Genomic DNA, 18,350 nt, shown 5'->3' with positions numbered 1-18,350 from the left:
GACAGATTTTGGGGGCTGATAGGTCCTCTGATCTCCTGCTTCTTTGCCTAGCAATAAACTCATTCTCTCATTGACACCTAGTGTCTCAGGAATTGGTCATTTGAGGATCTACCATCTTTGACTAATAACAAAGCAAACTAGAGGAAGGCGCCTCACCTCCAGGGGCTGCTTCCCTAGCCTGGTGGCTGGACCCGAGAGAACTGGCAAGGTCCAAGTGGATGGGAAGCATCTCAAGAAGAACTGTGCTCTGTGTCCCACTGATGACATGTGTCTGAGTTCCCCAATGTTGCATACACGTGCAGACCCTCTGCCTTCCATATTTTCATACGGGTGGGAGGAAATCTAGCAGTTCTCCTCAACCCCCACTCCATAATTTATCTTGGAAGATTGGAACTTATTGAAATATGGGGTTCGTACTATGCTATCCTAATAATGTGCTAGCTAATTTTTAAACTTATTTTTCTGTGGTGAGCCAGCCTTGCCCTTTGTGAACTTACAAACCCATAAAATTTTATAATACCCTATCAACAAAGACAATTTAATCAGAGGCCAAATTATTTCACGTTCTCTTTGTTTTGAAATAGTCCGCCTTCAAAGAGAAAAGTTGGCAGGTAGACTTTGTGGAGGTTGAACCACGGGTCAGAGATCAGAGTGCCCTCCAAGGCCACCTTCTCCCCGTTTCACCTGTGAAGAGGCTGTGGGGGTGAAAGACGCACTCAGAAGCCAGAGCCAGGGCTAGCAGCTGCAGGCCTGGACAGAAAAGGCTCTGTCTCTTCTCTGGCCCCACCTCTCTCTGGCCCACTCTGGCCCAGCCTCTGAGGACAATCTCTTCCCACCCTCAAGGTCGCTGTCCAGATTTGGGGCCCAGGTCACTGTGGGGGGGGGGAGGCCCCCCAGCCGACTGGCAGGATTTTTCAGGCTCTGCATCTCAGACATACGGCCTCATTGCTGGGTCTGGTTCTTGCATTTAGATGCACAAGTTGGACCAGAATGCTCACTGACAAATTTACAGCTGACCCTCACAATCCTTCCCCAGATGACTGCCAAAGGGTACCGCCCTTCACCGTCCTAAGGAGGAAGACGCGGGGCCCACGTTTTCCCTTTCGGCGAGGCCGGCCATCCCCATCTCATTGACACGCGTGCCTCTCGTGGATGCCGGGTGGGCCCGGAGCCCTCCTCTTCCCGTGATAGGTGCCGACTTCAACCCTCCGGCCGCTCGGCAGCCTCATTCGGGCCCGCCCCCCGCCCCCGCAGCCCCGCCCCCGTCCCCGCAGCCCCGTCCCGCCCCGCCCCGCCCCGCCCCGGGCTACTCGGATAAAGTCCCAGTGAAGCTCGGCTAAGGCCTGTCCGCAGAGCCCGCGCAAACGAGCACCATGCCCATGACCTTGGGTTACTGGGACATCCGTGGGGTGAGCGAGGGTCCGTGGGAGGTGGGCGCGGGGGCGGGGAAGTGCCGAGCAGCTCCGGGACCGGCCCGGGGAGAAGTTCCTGTTCCTGGGCTTCGCTAGAGCCGAGCCCACCCCGCCACCTGGCCGCTGTCTGCGCGGCCACGCACTTCTTAGGCGGGCCGGGGGCGTGGGGCGGGGATGGGGAGCGGGGCGTGGTGAGAGGGCCTGAGACGCCTCTGGCGTCTTCTAGCCTGTCCCTCGGTCCCCTCCATCCCTTCGCCCTGATCCGGTGTGTGTTTTCCAGCTGGCTCAGCCCATCCGCCTGTTCCTGGAGTACACAGAGTCAGACTATGAGGAAAAGACGTACACGATGGGGGATGGTAATGGCACCCTTGTTTTTCTGCCCGACTCATGCTGATTTGGGACCGGTGCCTGGCCCGGTCCTCCTCTCTGCAGGGCCTCCCCCGCTGGGTCTGGGGCCTGCCCCTTCCCGGATCCCTTTGGGGTGCAGCGCTGGTCTTCCATCCATCGCAGGGCGCTGGCAGGGGATCACTGATTTTGCATCAGTGATTGGAACTTGGTTCTCCTTAGTTCTTGCCCAGACCTTTTGTAAGCCTTTCTCATGCATGCCCATGGCCCTCTAAGGGTTTTATTCCCCACTCCCCTGAACTTGAGAATGTGAGAACAAGTGGCTCCCTCAAATCCAGATCCAGCTGTCCGAGGAGGCCTTCCCTTAGTCCTGTCCTCAGGGAAAGAGGGTTGGCGTGAGGGGAGGTTTGTTTTCACTTCATTCTCTTCACCACAGCTCCGGACTATGACAGAAGCCAGTGGCTGAATGACAAATTCAAGCTAGGCCTGGACTTTCCCAATGTAGGTGCCGGGTGGGCAGGGGTAGGTGGGAGGGTGTTGTGGGGCAAGTGAAAGCTTTCTCCCCAGCTGTGAGATCATAGGATCAGATACCTTCTGCTTCACCTCCCATGCCTGGTTCTCATCTCTGCCTTCCATGATATTCTGTGTCCAGCTCATGCATGCATTCATTTTATATATATTTATTTCATGCCTACCGTAGGCCAGGCACTGTGGGTGCTAGGTCTCCCACTGCCTTTGCTCAGGGGAAGGGGCTGCTGGGGAGCCTGGTGGCCCCACTGACTTACCCCACTTATCCTTCCAGCTGCCCTACTTAATCGATGGTGCACAAAAGATCACCCAGAGCAATGCCATCTTGCGCTACATCGCACGCAAGCACAACCTGTGTGAGTTGGGCTGGAGGGGAGGTGTGGGGGGCACAGGAGGCCGGCCAGCCATTCCTCCCGGGCTCGACTGGGGTGGGAGATTGAGGGTCAGTCTCTGTTGTGTGGGCTGCAGATGGGGAGACAGAAGCAGAGAGGATTCGCATTGACATTTTGGAGAACCAGGTCATGGACACCCGCATGCAGCTGGCCATGCTCTGCTACAACCCTGAGTTTGTGAGTTGCCCTCGCTGGGACAGGCCTAGCGCATTCCCATCAGCACGGCCCAGGCTGGCCCTGTTTGCCATTTCAACTCCTGACTGCTCTTGTTCCTCTAAGTGGTCCCCTGGATTGCCACCAAAGTGACCTTCCTAACCTAAATTCCATCCAGTGAAAACTCTGAAACAATTCCCACCAATTTTAGGACAAAGTCCAGACTCCTCAAGGTGGAAGATAAGTTCCCAAACGATGTATTTAGCTCATTTTTCCCAATGTCATTTCCATTCCAAGAGAGATCAGCATTTTTTCAAGTAGGCAGGGCACGGTCCAGCTGCCAGATCTTTGTACCTGCAGGAATGCCTCCCTTCCCCCTTCTTCACAGCCTCACAGATTCCTCATATTTCAGGAAACTACTCAAGTGTCCACTCCATTCTTCTGCCACCCTAGTAACAAACTTGACACTTCTTTCCCCGAGGCTGTTTGGTTCTTTTATTCTGTGTTTCCACTAACTTCCAAGTCGAGGGCTCCACTCTGTGCGCCCAGCAGCCTCTGCGGACCAATAGTTGGGTCATTTGTAGATCAGCGGGGACAGTGCCATGCTGCTCTCTGCTTTCCCATTGCTCTCACAGAAGCTGGTGGGAGTCTAATGAATGCTGGGTGCATTAAAGCGAGGCCTGGGGCTCACCACAGCACCTGGGGGAGGCCGCCTCTCCGCCCAGGGGGGTTGTGGCTGAGGGTGGTGACAGCTGTTTTCTGCCTCAGGAGAAGCTGAAGCCAGAGTACTTGGAGGGGCTCCCTGACAAGATGAGGCTGTACTCAGCGTTCCTGGGGAAGCGGCCATGGTTTGCGGGGGACAAGGTAAAGGGGGAAGGACCTGGGGACAGGAAAAGTCCTTCCCGGCAGCTTTCAGAACTCCCTGTCCGCTCCCCTTGGCCTTTCTGCAGATCACCTTCGTGGATTTCCTGGCTTATGACGTCCTTGAGCAGCACCGTGTATTTGAGCACAAGTGCCTGGACGCGTTCCCAAACCTGAAGGACTTCCTCGCCCGCTTTGAGGTGATGCCCTTGATCCTCTTTCCACCTTCATGTCCCTATTTTATTCCACTTTCCCAGGATGGTTTCCTAGTTCTAGAGCCCAAACGAATAAAAGTGGCATTTATTGAGCCCTTGCTTTCAGCCAGGACCTGTGCCAAGCATTTAGCATGTACTGGGTTACATTTGATCTGTGCAGCATTCCTACCAGGTAGATAGAGTGATCACCCCCATTTACAGATAAAAACAGTGAGCTGAAGAGTGCAGTGGGGGTCGTAGAGGCAGGGCTCCTCTCTGCTTCAGGCTTCAATGGACAGGTGTCAGCGGTTCTCCCTTCACAGTCCAGGACAGCGTGGATGAGGCAGACATTTGAGGATTGTGAAGGTAGCTGGTGGTTGAGAAAAGGTAGGAGTGATATCAAAGATACAGACAAATTTATGCCTGACCTCCTGTAAGCGTAACACCACTGCCACCCGTGTCTCCAGACATAATTGGATTCCTAGATCCACAGTTGGTCTTTTGAGGATATATGTGGGTGCCCTGTTGAAGGGTTTCATTTTGAAGTGTCCTGTGGTAGGGAAATGTCCCTCTGTCCCTACTTTCCTGCCTCTCTCCTTCTCATTTCGCTGGGTTTTACATCTCTGAGATGGGTCAGTTTGTTCATTTTCAGTTGTAGTCACTGTCTCCTCTGTTTGAGGCTTGTGTCAGGACAGTGTTGGATGCAAAGATGACCCAGGCCTGGAACCCCCACTCCTGCAGCTAGGTTGGTTAGACAACCGCGTGGGACTGGTGGGTCCTTATGTCGTGTGGCCTCACAGCTGTCACATTTAGTCAACTAGTTGGGGATGGGGAGCAACAAAAATCCACTTCTACAGATTTGAAAATTCAAGGCATGTACCCAGGCTTTTCCTTTCCCAGTTCCCATCAGGAGATCTGCTTACTCAGCTCGTTCTCATCGGCTTCTGGTTCAAGTCCAGGCTGAGCGCCTTGGCGATTACATAAGAGCTGGATGCCTGGAAGGGAGGGATGCTGTGGGCTGCGGGCTGCTGGGGCCCTGCCCCTTGGGAACAGACAGGCCTAGATCTCTTTGAATCCTTTAAGAATTATCTGGGCACTCCGTTTCCTGGTATGCTGACTCACAAAGCATGCCAGAGTGTCATATGGCCTGGTCCACTGTAGCGGTGGTTGGAGACAAAATAGGTGAGAGCCTAGTGAGATTGGGCTCAGGTACCAGGGGGAGAAGCTTGGACTCTCCTTTAAGTGGAGCTCCTGGCTCAGCCTGGCTTTGCAGGCTGCCCGTTCCCCACCCCACCCCATCATCCTTAAGCCAGTTTTGCCGAGTTATTCACAGAGATCCGCCCTTCTTTTAGCTAAACAGGCATGTTCTGAGCCCCTTTCTGCACAGCACTCCTCAGTGTACAGGGTCGGGGAGTGAGCCAGGAGTTTCCCTCCAAGCAAGAGTATTTGTTCACTTGGGGATAGACAAAGCAAGCCTCCTAGGGGGTAGGGGCGGGGAGTGCTGGAAGGGTGCAGAGTACACAGAAGGAAACAGAACTGGGGAGAGTCAGAACTGGGCTGAATTCCAGCCCTGACCGCTACCAGTTTGGGCGAGCACAAGAAAGTGCTCTTAACCTCTTTGTACCTCACTTTCCCTTCCCATAACTGTCGATCGTAAAACCTATCTGTAGGGTTGTTGGGAGCATTATCTAATTATCACTAGTGGATATAAAGCACCCAGCCCAGTATAAAGTCTGCATAAATGATAACTCTTCTTGAAATAAGAGAGTAAAGAAAATTGAAAGGGTTAACTTACCAGGACTGGGGATCCCAGGACCCGCTGTCTCATGCCCTAACACTTCACCCCACGTGGAAGGGCTCTTGCTAGGGTCCCTGAGCTTGCTGGCCTGGATTGGGGCTGTAGACCCTGAGCTCAGGCCTTCTTTTCCCCACCCTCAGGGCCTCAAGCAGATCTCTGCCTACATGAAGTCCAGCCGCTTCTGCAAAGGCCCCCTGTACTCAAAGATGGCTGTGTGGGGCAATAAGTAGGGCCTTGGAAGGCCAGGAGATTAGAGTCAGGAGCCAGCTCTGCGCCTGCTGCCCCGGGGGCCCTGGAGACGAGCCGGCCTTCCCTACTATACCCCAATACCAGCCCCCTCTCCTCTCCGGTTCATTTCCCCAGTCTCCTCCGCAAGGCCTGTTGGGGTTTTTATATCCCATCCTAACCACAATTCCCTCCAGACGCTTAACAGTTTCAGTCCCCCACTTTACTTCAGCAAAGACCCTCTTCTGATGTTACCCTGCCCTGCACAGATGCCAAGCAGACCTGCCTTCCCCTCCAGGGTTGTCTCTGCTCTGAGGAGCCCCACTGGAGCCCTCACTAGTAACTAGACTCAGCCCTTGGCTCCCCCAGCACTGTCCACAGCTGCCAGCATTGGCCTGGCCTGCCAGCGCCGCTGCCCAGCCATGGTCTTGCTCCAGCCCTGTCTGATCCCCAGTGACCTCTGAACTGCAACCGCTCACAAAACATACTTGTCTGGTTCCTTCCTGGGGACCCGGACTCAGGACCGACTATGTTGTGGAGAGGGTGTCTCCCCCTTGTCTTCTGGGCTCTCCAGCCTGAGTGGGGTGGATGGGGGTGGATGGTGAGGAGAGGAGGGTTATAAGGTTTCTTGCTTTCATTGCTGTCCCCTCTCTATGTCCTTTTGTCCTTCACCATGAGCTCTCTGTGGCAGGGAGGCCCCTTCTGTTTCTGAGCCCCTCATTCACTCAGCACCACTGGGTGCCTCCCTGTAAGCACTGTGGAACTGTGATGGTTCAGCGTGGTGGGGAAGGGGACTGGGCAGTCTTCAGACGTTGTGGGGGCCCTGGCAGTTACCTCCTGTGAGCCTCTCCTGGGAACTTTCCCTGATTTAGATGCCCCTTCCTCTTCTCACAATATATCTCAATAAAGCTTATTCCAGCAATATTAGAGTTGTTGCTTTTTTTTTCTCCATAAATATACTGTAAAATAATTGAGCAGAGAATCCGTACTGACTTTTCTGATATCTACCATAGCCTGGCATGCAGGAAATAGTCAACAAAAATTGGAAACTTGAAAATTATCTCCAGGTGTGACCCTGGCAAAATCTACAGTCCTTACTGAGATTTACAGTTTGTAGTTATTTCATCCTTTGGGGATATAAAATCCAGAAGATTTTAAATCCTTTACAGGTGGGGAGTGAACTATTAGCTCTCTCTAGCTTAAGCTGCATGCCGCCTAATTTGCTGGGCCGAAGTAACCTATCTGTGTGGTCAGGAGGTGGTATTGGCATTTTATGGCATGTCACCTGCAAAGGGGCAGGACTCAAAGGATAGCCATCTGACTGAGAAGATTTCTCAAACCATGGCTGTGTGGTGGAGTTGGGCCTTGTCACCTCACAGCCTTGAGAATTGGCCCGTGACAGAGACAATATTTGGAGAAGAGTCTTGGGGAGGGTTTGCCTTTACCGGTGCTGCCTGCAGCTGCACTTCCTGGAGGCATTAAATTAAAAGGGAGCAATAAGACTAATGTTAAAAGTAATGAAGAAATTAATGATTAATTTTAAAAAGATGAAACCAATCAGACTAGAGATCAACAAAGCTAAAGGTTTATGAATGTGCTAAGATAAGAGTTCAGCTAAAAGCTTTTTACTTTAAAATATAAGGACTTAGGGATGCACGGGTAGTTTAGTGGTTAGAATGCCCTCCTTCCATGCGGGAGACCCAGGTTCGATTCCCGGACCATACACCCCCTCCCCCTCAAAAAAATAAAATACAAGGACTTAGGGCAAAAGCATAAAATTCAAAACAAAATTAATAGGTGTTATGAGAGACAATATGCTAAGGATAAGCGGTTACAATAAAAATATCAAATCAGATTAAATTATCTATAGATCTGGAACAGGGTTCAGCAAACGTTTTCTGGAAAGGGCCGGGTAGTAAATACTTCAGGCGTTGAGGAACATAGGCTCTCTGTAGCAACTATTCAACGCCACAAGTGTTGTGTGAATGCTGGCATAGACCACACACAAGCAAATGGGCGGAACTGTGTTCCCGTAGAGAGTTATTTACAAAAGCAGGTGGCTGTGGGTTTGCCAAGTCTTTCAGCTTAAATTAAAAGGGGATTACTGTATGAAAGCTAAAATACTAGATTTGAAATTTAAAAGGTGAATAATTATCACAGTAAAAGAGAATGAAAGAACTGCTTTTAAAAAGTTGGTCTAATAATTGAAAGTTGCAAATGAAAACAATTTTGGAAACATTTTGATCAAAATTATAATTTAATAGATGAAAATAAATATTTTATGGTCTGGTGTAGAAACAGTACATCCTACATGCTGTGTGAGTAGGATGTATCAGAGGTCCAAAGGCATGGCATTCTTTGGGGCCTCGTGACAGTGCTCCCATACTACTCGGTGTATACTTTCCCCTCTAGAAAGGGGAAAGGAGAAGGACTCCTTTGAGAACACGGCTACCTGCCTTTGTGTCTTCTTCATTGATCTGTAATCTCCTGTTAATTAATATGTTCCATGCCTAATATTCCCCCATTGTTGTATTTTTAAAAAAGCTGCTGTAACAAAGAGACCCCATAGCAATTTTTTTTTTTTTTTTTTTTTTTTGCATGGGCAGGCACCAGTAACCGAACCCGGGTCTCTGGCACGGCAGGAAGAACCCATAGCAATTTGATTTATAGAACATAGTTCATTCTTTCTTTATGTAACATTTCCATGGGGATCAGTCTAGGTTGGTAGGGCAAAATCCAACCCACGTATTTATTCAGGGATTCAGGTTCTTTCCATCTTTTGGCTCTGCTGTCCCCTAGGGTGTTCCCTTATCTTCTTGGTTGAAGCTCTAGCATGAATTTGGGGGAAAAAAAAGAGAGAGAGAAAACCTGTATATAAGTGTGTTAACTAGGACAGAAAAATATAACAAACAGAAAAAAAAATTTACAGGCCATACCCCTTACTGATCCCTTTCATTGATCACTAGCATTTCAAACTAAATCTATTTTAACATTTGTTCCCCCTATTATTTATTTTTATTCCATATGTTCCTCTCATCTGTTGACAAGGTAGATAAAAGGAGCATCAGACACAAGGTTTTCACAATCACACAGTCACATTGTGAAAGCTATATCATTATACAATCATCATCAAGAAACATGGCTACTGGAACACAGCTCTACATTTTCAGGCAGTTCCCTCCAGCCTCTCCATTACATCTTGGATAACAAGGTGATATCTACTTAATGCATAAGAATAACCTCCAGATAACCTCTCGACTCTGTTTGGAGTCTCTAAGCCATTGATACTTTGTCTCATTTCACTCTTCCCCCTTTTGGTCAAGAAGGTTCTCTCAATCCCTGGATGTTGGGTCTCAGCTCATTCCAGAGTTTTTCTCAATCCCTTGATGCCGAATCTCAGCTCATTCTGGGATTTCTGTCCCACGCTGCCAGGAAGATCCACACCCCTGGTAGTCATGTCCCACATAGACAGGGGGAGGGTGGTGAGTCTGCTTGCTGTGTTGGCTGGAGAGAGAGGCCACATCTGAGCAACAAAAGAGGTTCTCTTGGGGATGACTCTTAGGCTTAATTTTAGTAGACTTGACCTATCCTTTGTGGGGTTAAGTTTCATATGAACAAACCCCAAGACTGGGGGCTCAGCCTATAGCTTTGGTTGTCCACACTGCTTGTGAGAATATCAAGAATTCAGCTTGGGGAAGTTGAGTTTTCCCCCATTCTCACCATTCCCCGAAGGGGCCTTGGCAAATACTTTTCCACTCACTGATCAAATCACTCTGGGATTCATCAGGGGATCACCTGGACAAACCAACAAAATCTCATGTCCTATACAAAGTTCCATGTACTTAAGGTGTTCAATCAACTATCTACATGAGTTATATTAGGAGATGCACTAGTCAAAGTATAGATTTGTACCAAATAAACATTTTTTTGCTTTAGTCTCACACATTAGTTGAAATTTTAAAATATTAAGTACCATCTATTTTCAGCACTCTGCAGTAATGACATTCTTTTGTTCTTCCTCATGCAAAAACATTTTTTAAATTTGTACATTTAGTCACTACCTTTATACACTCTAGGCATTCCTAGATTACACCCTCTCAATCTTTATCGTCTATCTTTCTTTGTGGTTTCATTTATGGCCCAGCCCTCCTCCCTCTATCATTCTCATATGCAGCTTCATTCAGTGTTTTAACATAATTGTATTACAATTAGGTAATATTGTGCTGTCCATCTCTGAGTTTTTATATTCAGTCCTGTTGCACAATCTGTATCCCTTCAGCTCCAATTACCCAATATCTTACCCTATTTCTATCTCCTGATGGTCTCTGTTACCAAGGAAATATTCCAAGTTTATTCACTCAGTTCATATCAGTGAGACCATACAGTATTTGTCCTTTTGTTTCTGGCTAATCACACTCAGCATAATGTCCTTAAAGTCCATTCAAGTTGTTACATACTTCATAACTTTATTCTGTCTTACAGCTGCATAATATTCCATCTTATGTAAATGTCACAGTTTGTTTAGCCAACTGTCTGTTGATGGATATTTTGGCTGTTTCCATCTCTTGGTAATTGTTAATAATGCTGCTATAAACATTGGTGTGTAAGTGTCCATTTGTGTCCTTGGCCTTGTGTCCTTTGAGTACAGACAGCATATAGATGGGTCCTGTTTTTTAATCCATTCTGCCAGACTATGTCTTTTGATTGGAGAGTTTAATCCATTAACATTCAGTGTTATTACTGCATGGGTAGTACTTTCTTTTACTATTTTGCCTTCTGGATTTTATATGTCATATCTAATTTTCCTTCTTTTTACCTTTACTCATAGTCTTCCTTTCTACACTCTTCTCCACATCTCTCTCTTCTGTCTTCGTATCTGTCTCTAGTGTTCCCTTTAGTATTTCTTGCAGAGCTGGTCTCTTGGTCACAAATTCTCTCAGTGATTTTTTGTTTGAAAATGTTTTCATTTCTCCCTCATTTTTGAAGGACAGTTTTGCTGGATATAGAATTCTTGGTTGGCAGTTTTTCTCTTTTAATATTCTAAATATATTATCCCACTGTCTTCTCGCCTCCACGGTTTCTGCTGAGAGATCTGCGCATAGTCTTATTGGGCTTCCCTTGTATGTGATGGATTGCTTTTCTCTTGCTGCTTTCAAGATCCTCTCTTTCTCTTTGACCTCTGACATTCTGATTATTAAATGTCTTGGAGTATGTCTATTTGGATCTATTCTCTTTGGGGTACGCTGCACTTCTTGGATCTGTAATTTTAAGTCTTTCATAAGAGTTGGGAAATTTTCAGTGATAATTTCCTCCATTAGTTTTTCTACTCCTTTTCCCTTCTCTTCTCCTTCTGGGACCCCCACAACACGTATATTCATGTGCTTCATATTGTCTTTCAATTCCCTGAGTCCCTGCTCATGTTTTTCCATTTTTTTCCTATAGTTTCTATTTCTTGTCGGATTTCAGATGTTCCGTCCTCCAGTTCAGAAATCCTACGTTCTGTCTCTCGAAATCTACCATTGTAGGTTTCCATTGTTTTTTTCATCTCTTCTACCATGTCTTTCATTCCCATAAGTTCTGTGATTTGTTTTTTCAGACTTTCAGTTTCTTCTTTTTGTTCTTTCCTTGCCTTCTTTATATCCTCCCTCAATTCATTGATTTGTTTTTTGATGAGGTTTTCCATGTCTGTTCGTACATTCTGAATTAATTGTTTCAGCTGCTGTATCTCATTTGAATTGTTGGTTTGTTCCTTTGACTGGGCCATATCTTCAATTTTCCTAGTGTGATTTGTTATTTTTTGCTGGCGTCTAAGCATTTAATTACCTTAATTAGTTTATTCTGGAGATTGCTTTCACTTCTTTTATCTAGAGTTTTCTTGCTGGATGAATTTGTTGTCTATATGTTCTTTGACATTCCGTTCAGCTTTATCTGGACCTTTAGCTTAAGTTTTGTTTAACAGCGGAGAATTTTTCAGTTCTTGTTTTCTTGTTTCTTGCCCCGCTTGTGTGGTGCCTTTCCCCCACACACACTTAGGAGGGTCTACTTAGATATTATAGACCCCAGCCAGATTTTCCCAGACCAAACTGGCCTCCTATCAGGAGGAAAGAGTCACCTGCGTCGGTTTTCCCTGAGGGTGAGACCCAGCAGTTTGAAAGACTTTCCTGTGAAGTCTCTGGACTCTGTTTTTCTTATCCTGCCCAGTATGTGGCGCTTGTCTGACTGCAGGTCCCACCAGCATAAGATGATGCAGTACCTTTAACTTTGGCAGACTCTCCCAGCTGGGGGCATGGTGGAGACAGAGGAGAGGTTGTAGGCTGGTTTTAATGGCTTCAAATTACCAAGCCCTGGTGTCTGAATTCCTTGATGGAGGGATTCCACCTGGGTGGGGCTTCACCCCTCCCCTGGGGAAGGCACAAGCTCCAGATAAGCCCCCAAAAGAGCTCACTTCTGCCTATGCCTGGGGCAATTGCAGCCTGAAAAGTCCTGCCACTGTATCCAGAGGTAGTCAAGCCTTTGTAGATACACAGCCACAAAAACCTCTGTTTCCTTCTCCCCCCCCCCCTTTCTGTCAGTCCTGCCCCCTTGGCACGAGGCCAAAATGAGCAACCTTCGCTTTGATCAGGTTCACCTAAGCTGGGGGCCTATTTTTAGTAGTCAGAATTTGTTAATTAGTTCCACAATTGGCATTTGATTGTGCCCAGTCCCTGCTGCTGGTAAAGTCCTTTCCTTTCCCCTCTGGGAAGCGGCCTGTGGGGGAGTGGCGCTGGCCGCCACAGCTTTGGGAACTCACGGTTTTGGGGGGTGCTCACAGCCGGTCCAGCTGGTCCAGACTGGGGTATGCTGTGTGTCTGGTCACTATTGTGGCTCCGGGAGCTGTTCTGTACTGTTTCTGGTTATTTAGTAGTTGTTCTGGAGGATGAACTAAAATGCACATGTTGTTAAGCCGCCATCTTGACTCACTATATTGTGATTTTGAAAATGAAAGAGTCAAGGATAATGCCAATGACCAGCAATTCACCCTACAGAAAATAGTAAGAAAATGGGGGGTAGAGATAGGTGAATCTATTACACAGCATAAAACAGCCTGCCCTCAGATTTGCAGATATGCTGTCTTGCATTTATTTATACTGCTTAGAACATGCCCTTGTTTGGTGAGAGGGTTCCAAAGAGATGTTGTATTAGCAAGCCTTTTTTAAAAGTGTGGTAAAATCAAACATAACATAAAAATCGCTATTTTAACTACTTCAGGGCAATTCAGTGGTATGATAACCTTTTTATTGATATTAGCAACCAGAAGTCACTCCCCAAATTGGGTCTTTTCTCCATCTTCTGGTGACCCCACTCTCAGGCTCATTGTCTTCCCACTTCATTAGCCTACATTTCCTATCTCATGTGGCATGTGTGGCAGGATGAGCAAAACCTTTACTAATAAGCAGCCAGCTGCCACATGGCAACTGAAAGCAGAGAGTAAGCAGGCCGATCCTGATAGATTCCAGAACAACTCTTCCTGAAATGCTGTCATTCTTTTAGTAATGAGATCTCGCTTTTCCCCAACATACTCCACTTTGTGGAGTGGTCCCCCAGAAACCCTGAAGAAAGCATAGTCTTCTCTAAAAGGCCCAATGGCCATCTGACATTTCCTACTTTCCTTTAGTTCTCCTTGTCAGTTGAGACATAATTTTTGAAGGAAGTAAATGGGGTTCGGTCACAGTTTGACAAGAATCCCTGTTAATACAATTCAAAACATTATACCACAGAAGATATAATACAGACTTAATACTTCTAATTTTCCTTCACACCTCTAACATAGCATGAGTTAATTATCTTGTTTTATTCCCATCTCTCTGCACCAAATTCAAGTTGACCCTTATCTCCATGTGTGGCCAGATACATGGCAGCACCTATTCATTTAATATTCAAATATATATGCATCCATTTATCCTTTTCTTCTGGATTTAAGTCCCATATGTGAGTCACCTGTAATTACATCCCTTGAAAATCCCATAAGAATACTAAAAGCCCATCCCTGTTACTTTCTCAGAAATATTTCATTTCAATTTGGTCTAAGCAAGAAGTGAGTCAGACAACTTCATCAACTCACTTACTGCTCAGACTCAGCGGCTTCACTGGGCCTCCAGGGCCTCCTGTAACGGGAACTTTTGTCCTGACTCCCTGCAGTGCTACTTGAACTATCTCTGGTGGCTATCCTATTTTTCTTTTTTTGTCCTCCAACCAGAATAGAGAGAAATTTTAATTAGATCCTTGAAGGCACATATGTACTTAGAAACTCTAGGATTCGGAGGCCCAGAAATTCACACCTCACTCCTTCAGATTATGGAAGTTCACATCAGTAGTTGCTAGACTGAAAAGAATAACTTCAGCTTTACACCTCTACTGGCCAAAGGTTCCCTGTAACCAAGGTATTGTCCTGACACACAACCGTAGTTCACAGGGGTAGCTAAAGGTGGCAGGTGAAGTGTCTGCTAAGCATCTTTTGTCTGTACAAACTCCTCCTGAGGCAGCCTTCCTGATTACCAGATCTCCTATGTCCCTCACTAGAGAGATCCTCCATTTCTAGTCCACAGGGAACAGCCGTCATGCCCTCGTGTCACTCTCACAGGCTGGAGACTGCTCAAAGACTTTGATCTGTGAATGGAGACTGGTGCCAATTCAATCTCCACAAGAGTCAGTTTCCCTTAAGTTTGTTTTATTTTTTAAAAATTGGTTTCTGTTACACAAATAATGCATGGATACATTCTCCTTGTTAGAAAAGAAAAACTTCAATCTTATCTGCAAAAGTTCCCTGTTACTTCCACCCTGGGGCCCAGGTCTTTCTCCCACTGGCCTGATGTAGTTCCTGTTACCAGTGTGGTGTTCCTTCAGACCATTTCCTAGGCATTCACATATACACATACACATTTAAAAAAATAGATTTACTTTGTGTTTGCCTTTAAATAGACGTAAAAGGTATCATACTGCACATACTAATCTGCAATCTAATCTAAAAAATTCCAGAGTGTGTCCTGGGGATCTTTCCAGGATCACACAATTCCATGTTACTCTTTAACTGTCGTGTGGTATTCCACAGTATTAACGGGCATTTACATTATTTCCACTTATTTTCTATTACAAACAATTCCACAATGAACATCTTAGTATATGCCTTTTTGGGTATATGGGTGAGTTTTTATAGAATGGAATTGTTAGGCCATAGGATATGATTTACCTTTTAAGATATTCCCCAAACTCAACATCAAGGGATCAAGTAAACCTTCTCAACCAAAAGGGGGAAAAAAGAAATGAGACAAAATAAACCATCAGTGGCTGAGAGATTTCAAACAGAGTCGAGAGGTTATTCTTACACATTATACAGATATCACCTTTTTAGTTTAAGGTGTATTAGAGAGGCTAAAGGGAAGTGCCTGAAACTGTAGAGCTGTGTTCCAGTAGCCATGTTTCCTGAAGATGATTGTATAATGATCTAGCTTTCACAATGTGACTGTGTGATTGTGAAAATCTTGCATCTGATGCTCCTTTTATCTATGGTATGGACAGATAAGTAAAAAATATGGATTAAAAATAAATAATAGGGGGAACAAATTTTAAAACAATATGAGTATACTAGTGATTAGTGAAAGGGAGTGACAAAGTATATAGAAAAAATAGGGGGAAAAAAGGTTAAAATAAAGGTAGATGGAAATACTAGCGATCAATGAGAGGGAGAGGTAAGGGGTATGGTATGTATGAGTTTTTTCTTTTTTTTTTCTTTTTCTGGAATGATGTAAATGTTCTAAAAAATGATCATGGTGATGAATATACTACTATGTGATGATATTGTGAGCCATTGATTGTACACCATGTATGGAATATTTGTATGTTAAGAATGTTCATGTTTGTATGTTGTTTGATTTGTCAATTAAAAAAAAAAAGAAAAAAAGAGAGAGAAAAAAATATTCCCCAATCAAGATGGCGGTGTAAGATACTTCAGGCTCTTTGCCCCCACAGAAGCTTGGAACCAGTGAGAACTGGCAGAAACACCTTTCTCAAAGCCCCAGAAGGCAGCTAAAGGACTGCATAACAAGGTGGGTGCCAAATCAAGAAAAAAGCTACTTAAAAGTGGTACCATCTCGTGGCTTCCTGACTGGCCCCTCCCTACTCCTCACAGGCTCAGGTGTAGAGCTGGCCCATGTTTTCGGTGTGGATCGATGGCTCCAGGTCCACAAGGAGCAAAGCAACACATGCACATACTGGGAGCATGGATCTCTGGTCCAATGTGGTGGTGGCCTGAGGGCCTTGCTATCCCAAAACTTGCCCTGTGTATAGGGCAGCTCACAGAACTCGCCTACAGATGTTGTGGGAGAGCTGTCAAGTGGCTATCTGAGGCAAGAGATTGTTGGGTACGGGATACACACACACACACACGACACACACACACACGACACAGACCTAAATAGGGTCAGGAAGGCCCTTATACTTTGGCCCGGAGCTTCTCTCTAAACTCATTGCATGGATAACCTCTGAAAGAGAGCACTTGCATAGATCAATTTGCGAAGACTAGGAAAGTGATGGCTCAGACAAAGGAGAAGTTAATCTTAAGAAACTATCCATGAGGAGGACAAGTTCTGGAACATACCAAAGACTTAAAAAACTGGTCCTAAATATTCTCAAAGAGCTAAAGGAAACTATGGATAAAAGAACTAAAGGAAATTAGGAAAATGACAGATAAACACAAAGAGAATAAAAATATAGAAATAGAAATTATGGAAATGAACTAGACAGAGTTGAAAATCACATAACTGAAATTTTAAGTTCTCTAGAAGGGTTCTACAGCAGACGAGGGCTGGCAGAAGAATCAGAGAACTTGAAGATAAGACAACTGAAATCATTCAATCTGAGGAGCAGAAAGAAGAATGAATGAAGAAAAGTGAACAGAGCCTGAGGAACCTGTGAGACCAATAATATGTACTGTGGGAGTCCCAGAAGAGAGAAAGGAAGAGGCAGAAAGAGAGTTCAAAGAAATAAATGCTTTTACTTGGAAAATTTACCAAACTTAATCAAAGACATGAATATACACATCCAAGACACTAAATGGGCTTCAAACAGAGTAAGCCCAAATAGACCCATGCAGTGGCATATTATAATCAAACTGTCAAATGCCAAAGATAGAGAATTTGAAAAGTCTCAAGAGACAAGGGAGCCTCAGTAAGACTGTCAATTTCTCACTGGATATATGACATATTTAAGGCACTGAAAGCAAAAAACTGTGAACCAAGAATTCTATATCCAGCAAAACTGTCTTTCAAGAATGAGAGATGAAGACATTCCCAGATAAACAAAAGTTGAGGGAGTTCGTCACTACTAGTTTAGCCCTACAAGACATACTAAGGAGAGTTCTGCTGGTTGAAAGGATAGGACAATAGATAGTAGATTGAAGCTACGTGAAGAAATAAAGATCTCCAGTAAGGGTAATGACATGGGTAAATATGTCAGTACTGTTGTATTTTTGGCCTATAACTTCACTTTTTACTTCCTACAGGATCTAAAGGGCAAATGCATAAATGTAATGAAAAAAATCAGTGGTTCTGGACTCAGTGTATAAACACATAATTTGTGACAATAATTACATAAAAGTGGGGGGACAGAGGGATATAGGAACATAGTTTGCTTATACTATTTAAGTTGGTATCAAAACAAATGAGATTGTTATAGATTTAGAATGTTAAACTTAAGCCTCACAGCAATTACAAAAATATAGAAAAAGCAAGCTCATAGATACAGATACTAGGGGTGGGGGGCTGAAGGAATAGGGAGTTAATGCATTATGGGTCTAGGGTTTCTGTTTGGAAGGGTTGAGACGGGAAAGTTTGTTATATGTTCCTACAATTTAAAAAAGGTCAACTAAAGCAACAATGACAATTAAATGCAATGTGATCCTGAATGGGATCCAATAAGGGATGAGAAAAAGGCTCAAAAGGACATTATTGGGACATATGAAAAAATTGGAATATAGACTGTAAGCTTTTATCAGTGTTAAATTGCTTGAACTTGATAACTGCACGTAAGGTGATTACATAAGTGAACATCCTCGTTCTGAGGAAACAAACGTACACGACAGTATTGTAAAAGGAGCTTGATGTTTATGACTTATACTCAGGTGTAAGTTCAGAAAATGTACTGATAGAGAGATGGAGAGAATGATATGCCAAATGTGCAAAATGGTTAAAATTGGTTTATCAGGATATTTGGGTGGGGTATTTAGGCGTATGTTGTATGGAATTTTATTTTTGTCACCATCCTGTAAGTTTGAAAGGATTTCAAAAATAAAAAGTTAAAAAAAAATGAAAAATACTGCAAATTGCTCTCAAAAGTTGCTACACCAACTTAGAAGCTAGCAGGAAATGAGTATCGCTTTCCCAAGCCTTATCTACACTTTATATTTATA

General features: G+C 45.1%; 1 protein-coding gene across 1 annotated transcript; it reads left to right on the top strand.

Moving 5' to 3' along the window:
• Positions 1-1,293: 1,293 nt before the first annotated feature.
• On the top strand, positions 1,294-6,832 carry LOC143649897 (glutathione S-transferase Mu 1-like). The gene is made up of 8 exons (XM_077119989.1): positions 1,294-1,409; positions 1,693-1,768; positions 2,194-2,258; positions 2,560-2,641; positions 2,754-2,854; positions 3,599-3,694; positions 3,781-3,891; positions 5,824-6,832. The coding sequence occupies exons 1-8, from the start codon at positions 1,374-1,376 to the stop codon at positions 5,911-5,913; spliced, it is 657 nt and encodes a 218-aa protein (XP_076976104.1). The 5' UTR covers positions 1,294-1,373; the 3' UTR covers positions 5,914-6,832.
• Positions 6,833-18,350: the final 11,518 nt, after the last annotated feature.

The sequence above is a fragment of the Tamandua tetradactyla genome, chromosome 11 (assembly GCF_023851605.1).
Source record: "Tamandua tetradactyla isolate mTamTet1 chromosome 11, mTamTet1.pri, whole genome shotgun sequence".
NCBI classification, from domain to species: domain Eukaryota; kingdom Metazoa; phylum Chordata; class Mammalia; order Pilosa; family Myrmecophagidae; genus Tamandua; species Tamandua tetradactyla.
The sequence above is the reverse complement of the archived record's forward strand: the minus strand, read 5'-3'. Positions and strand labels throughout refer to the sequence as shown.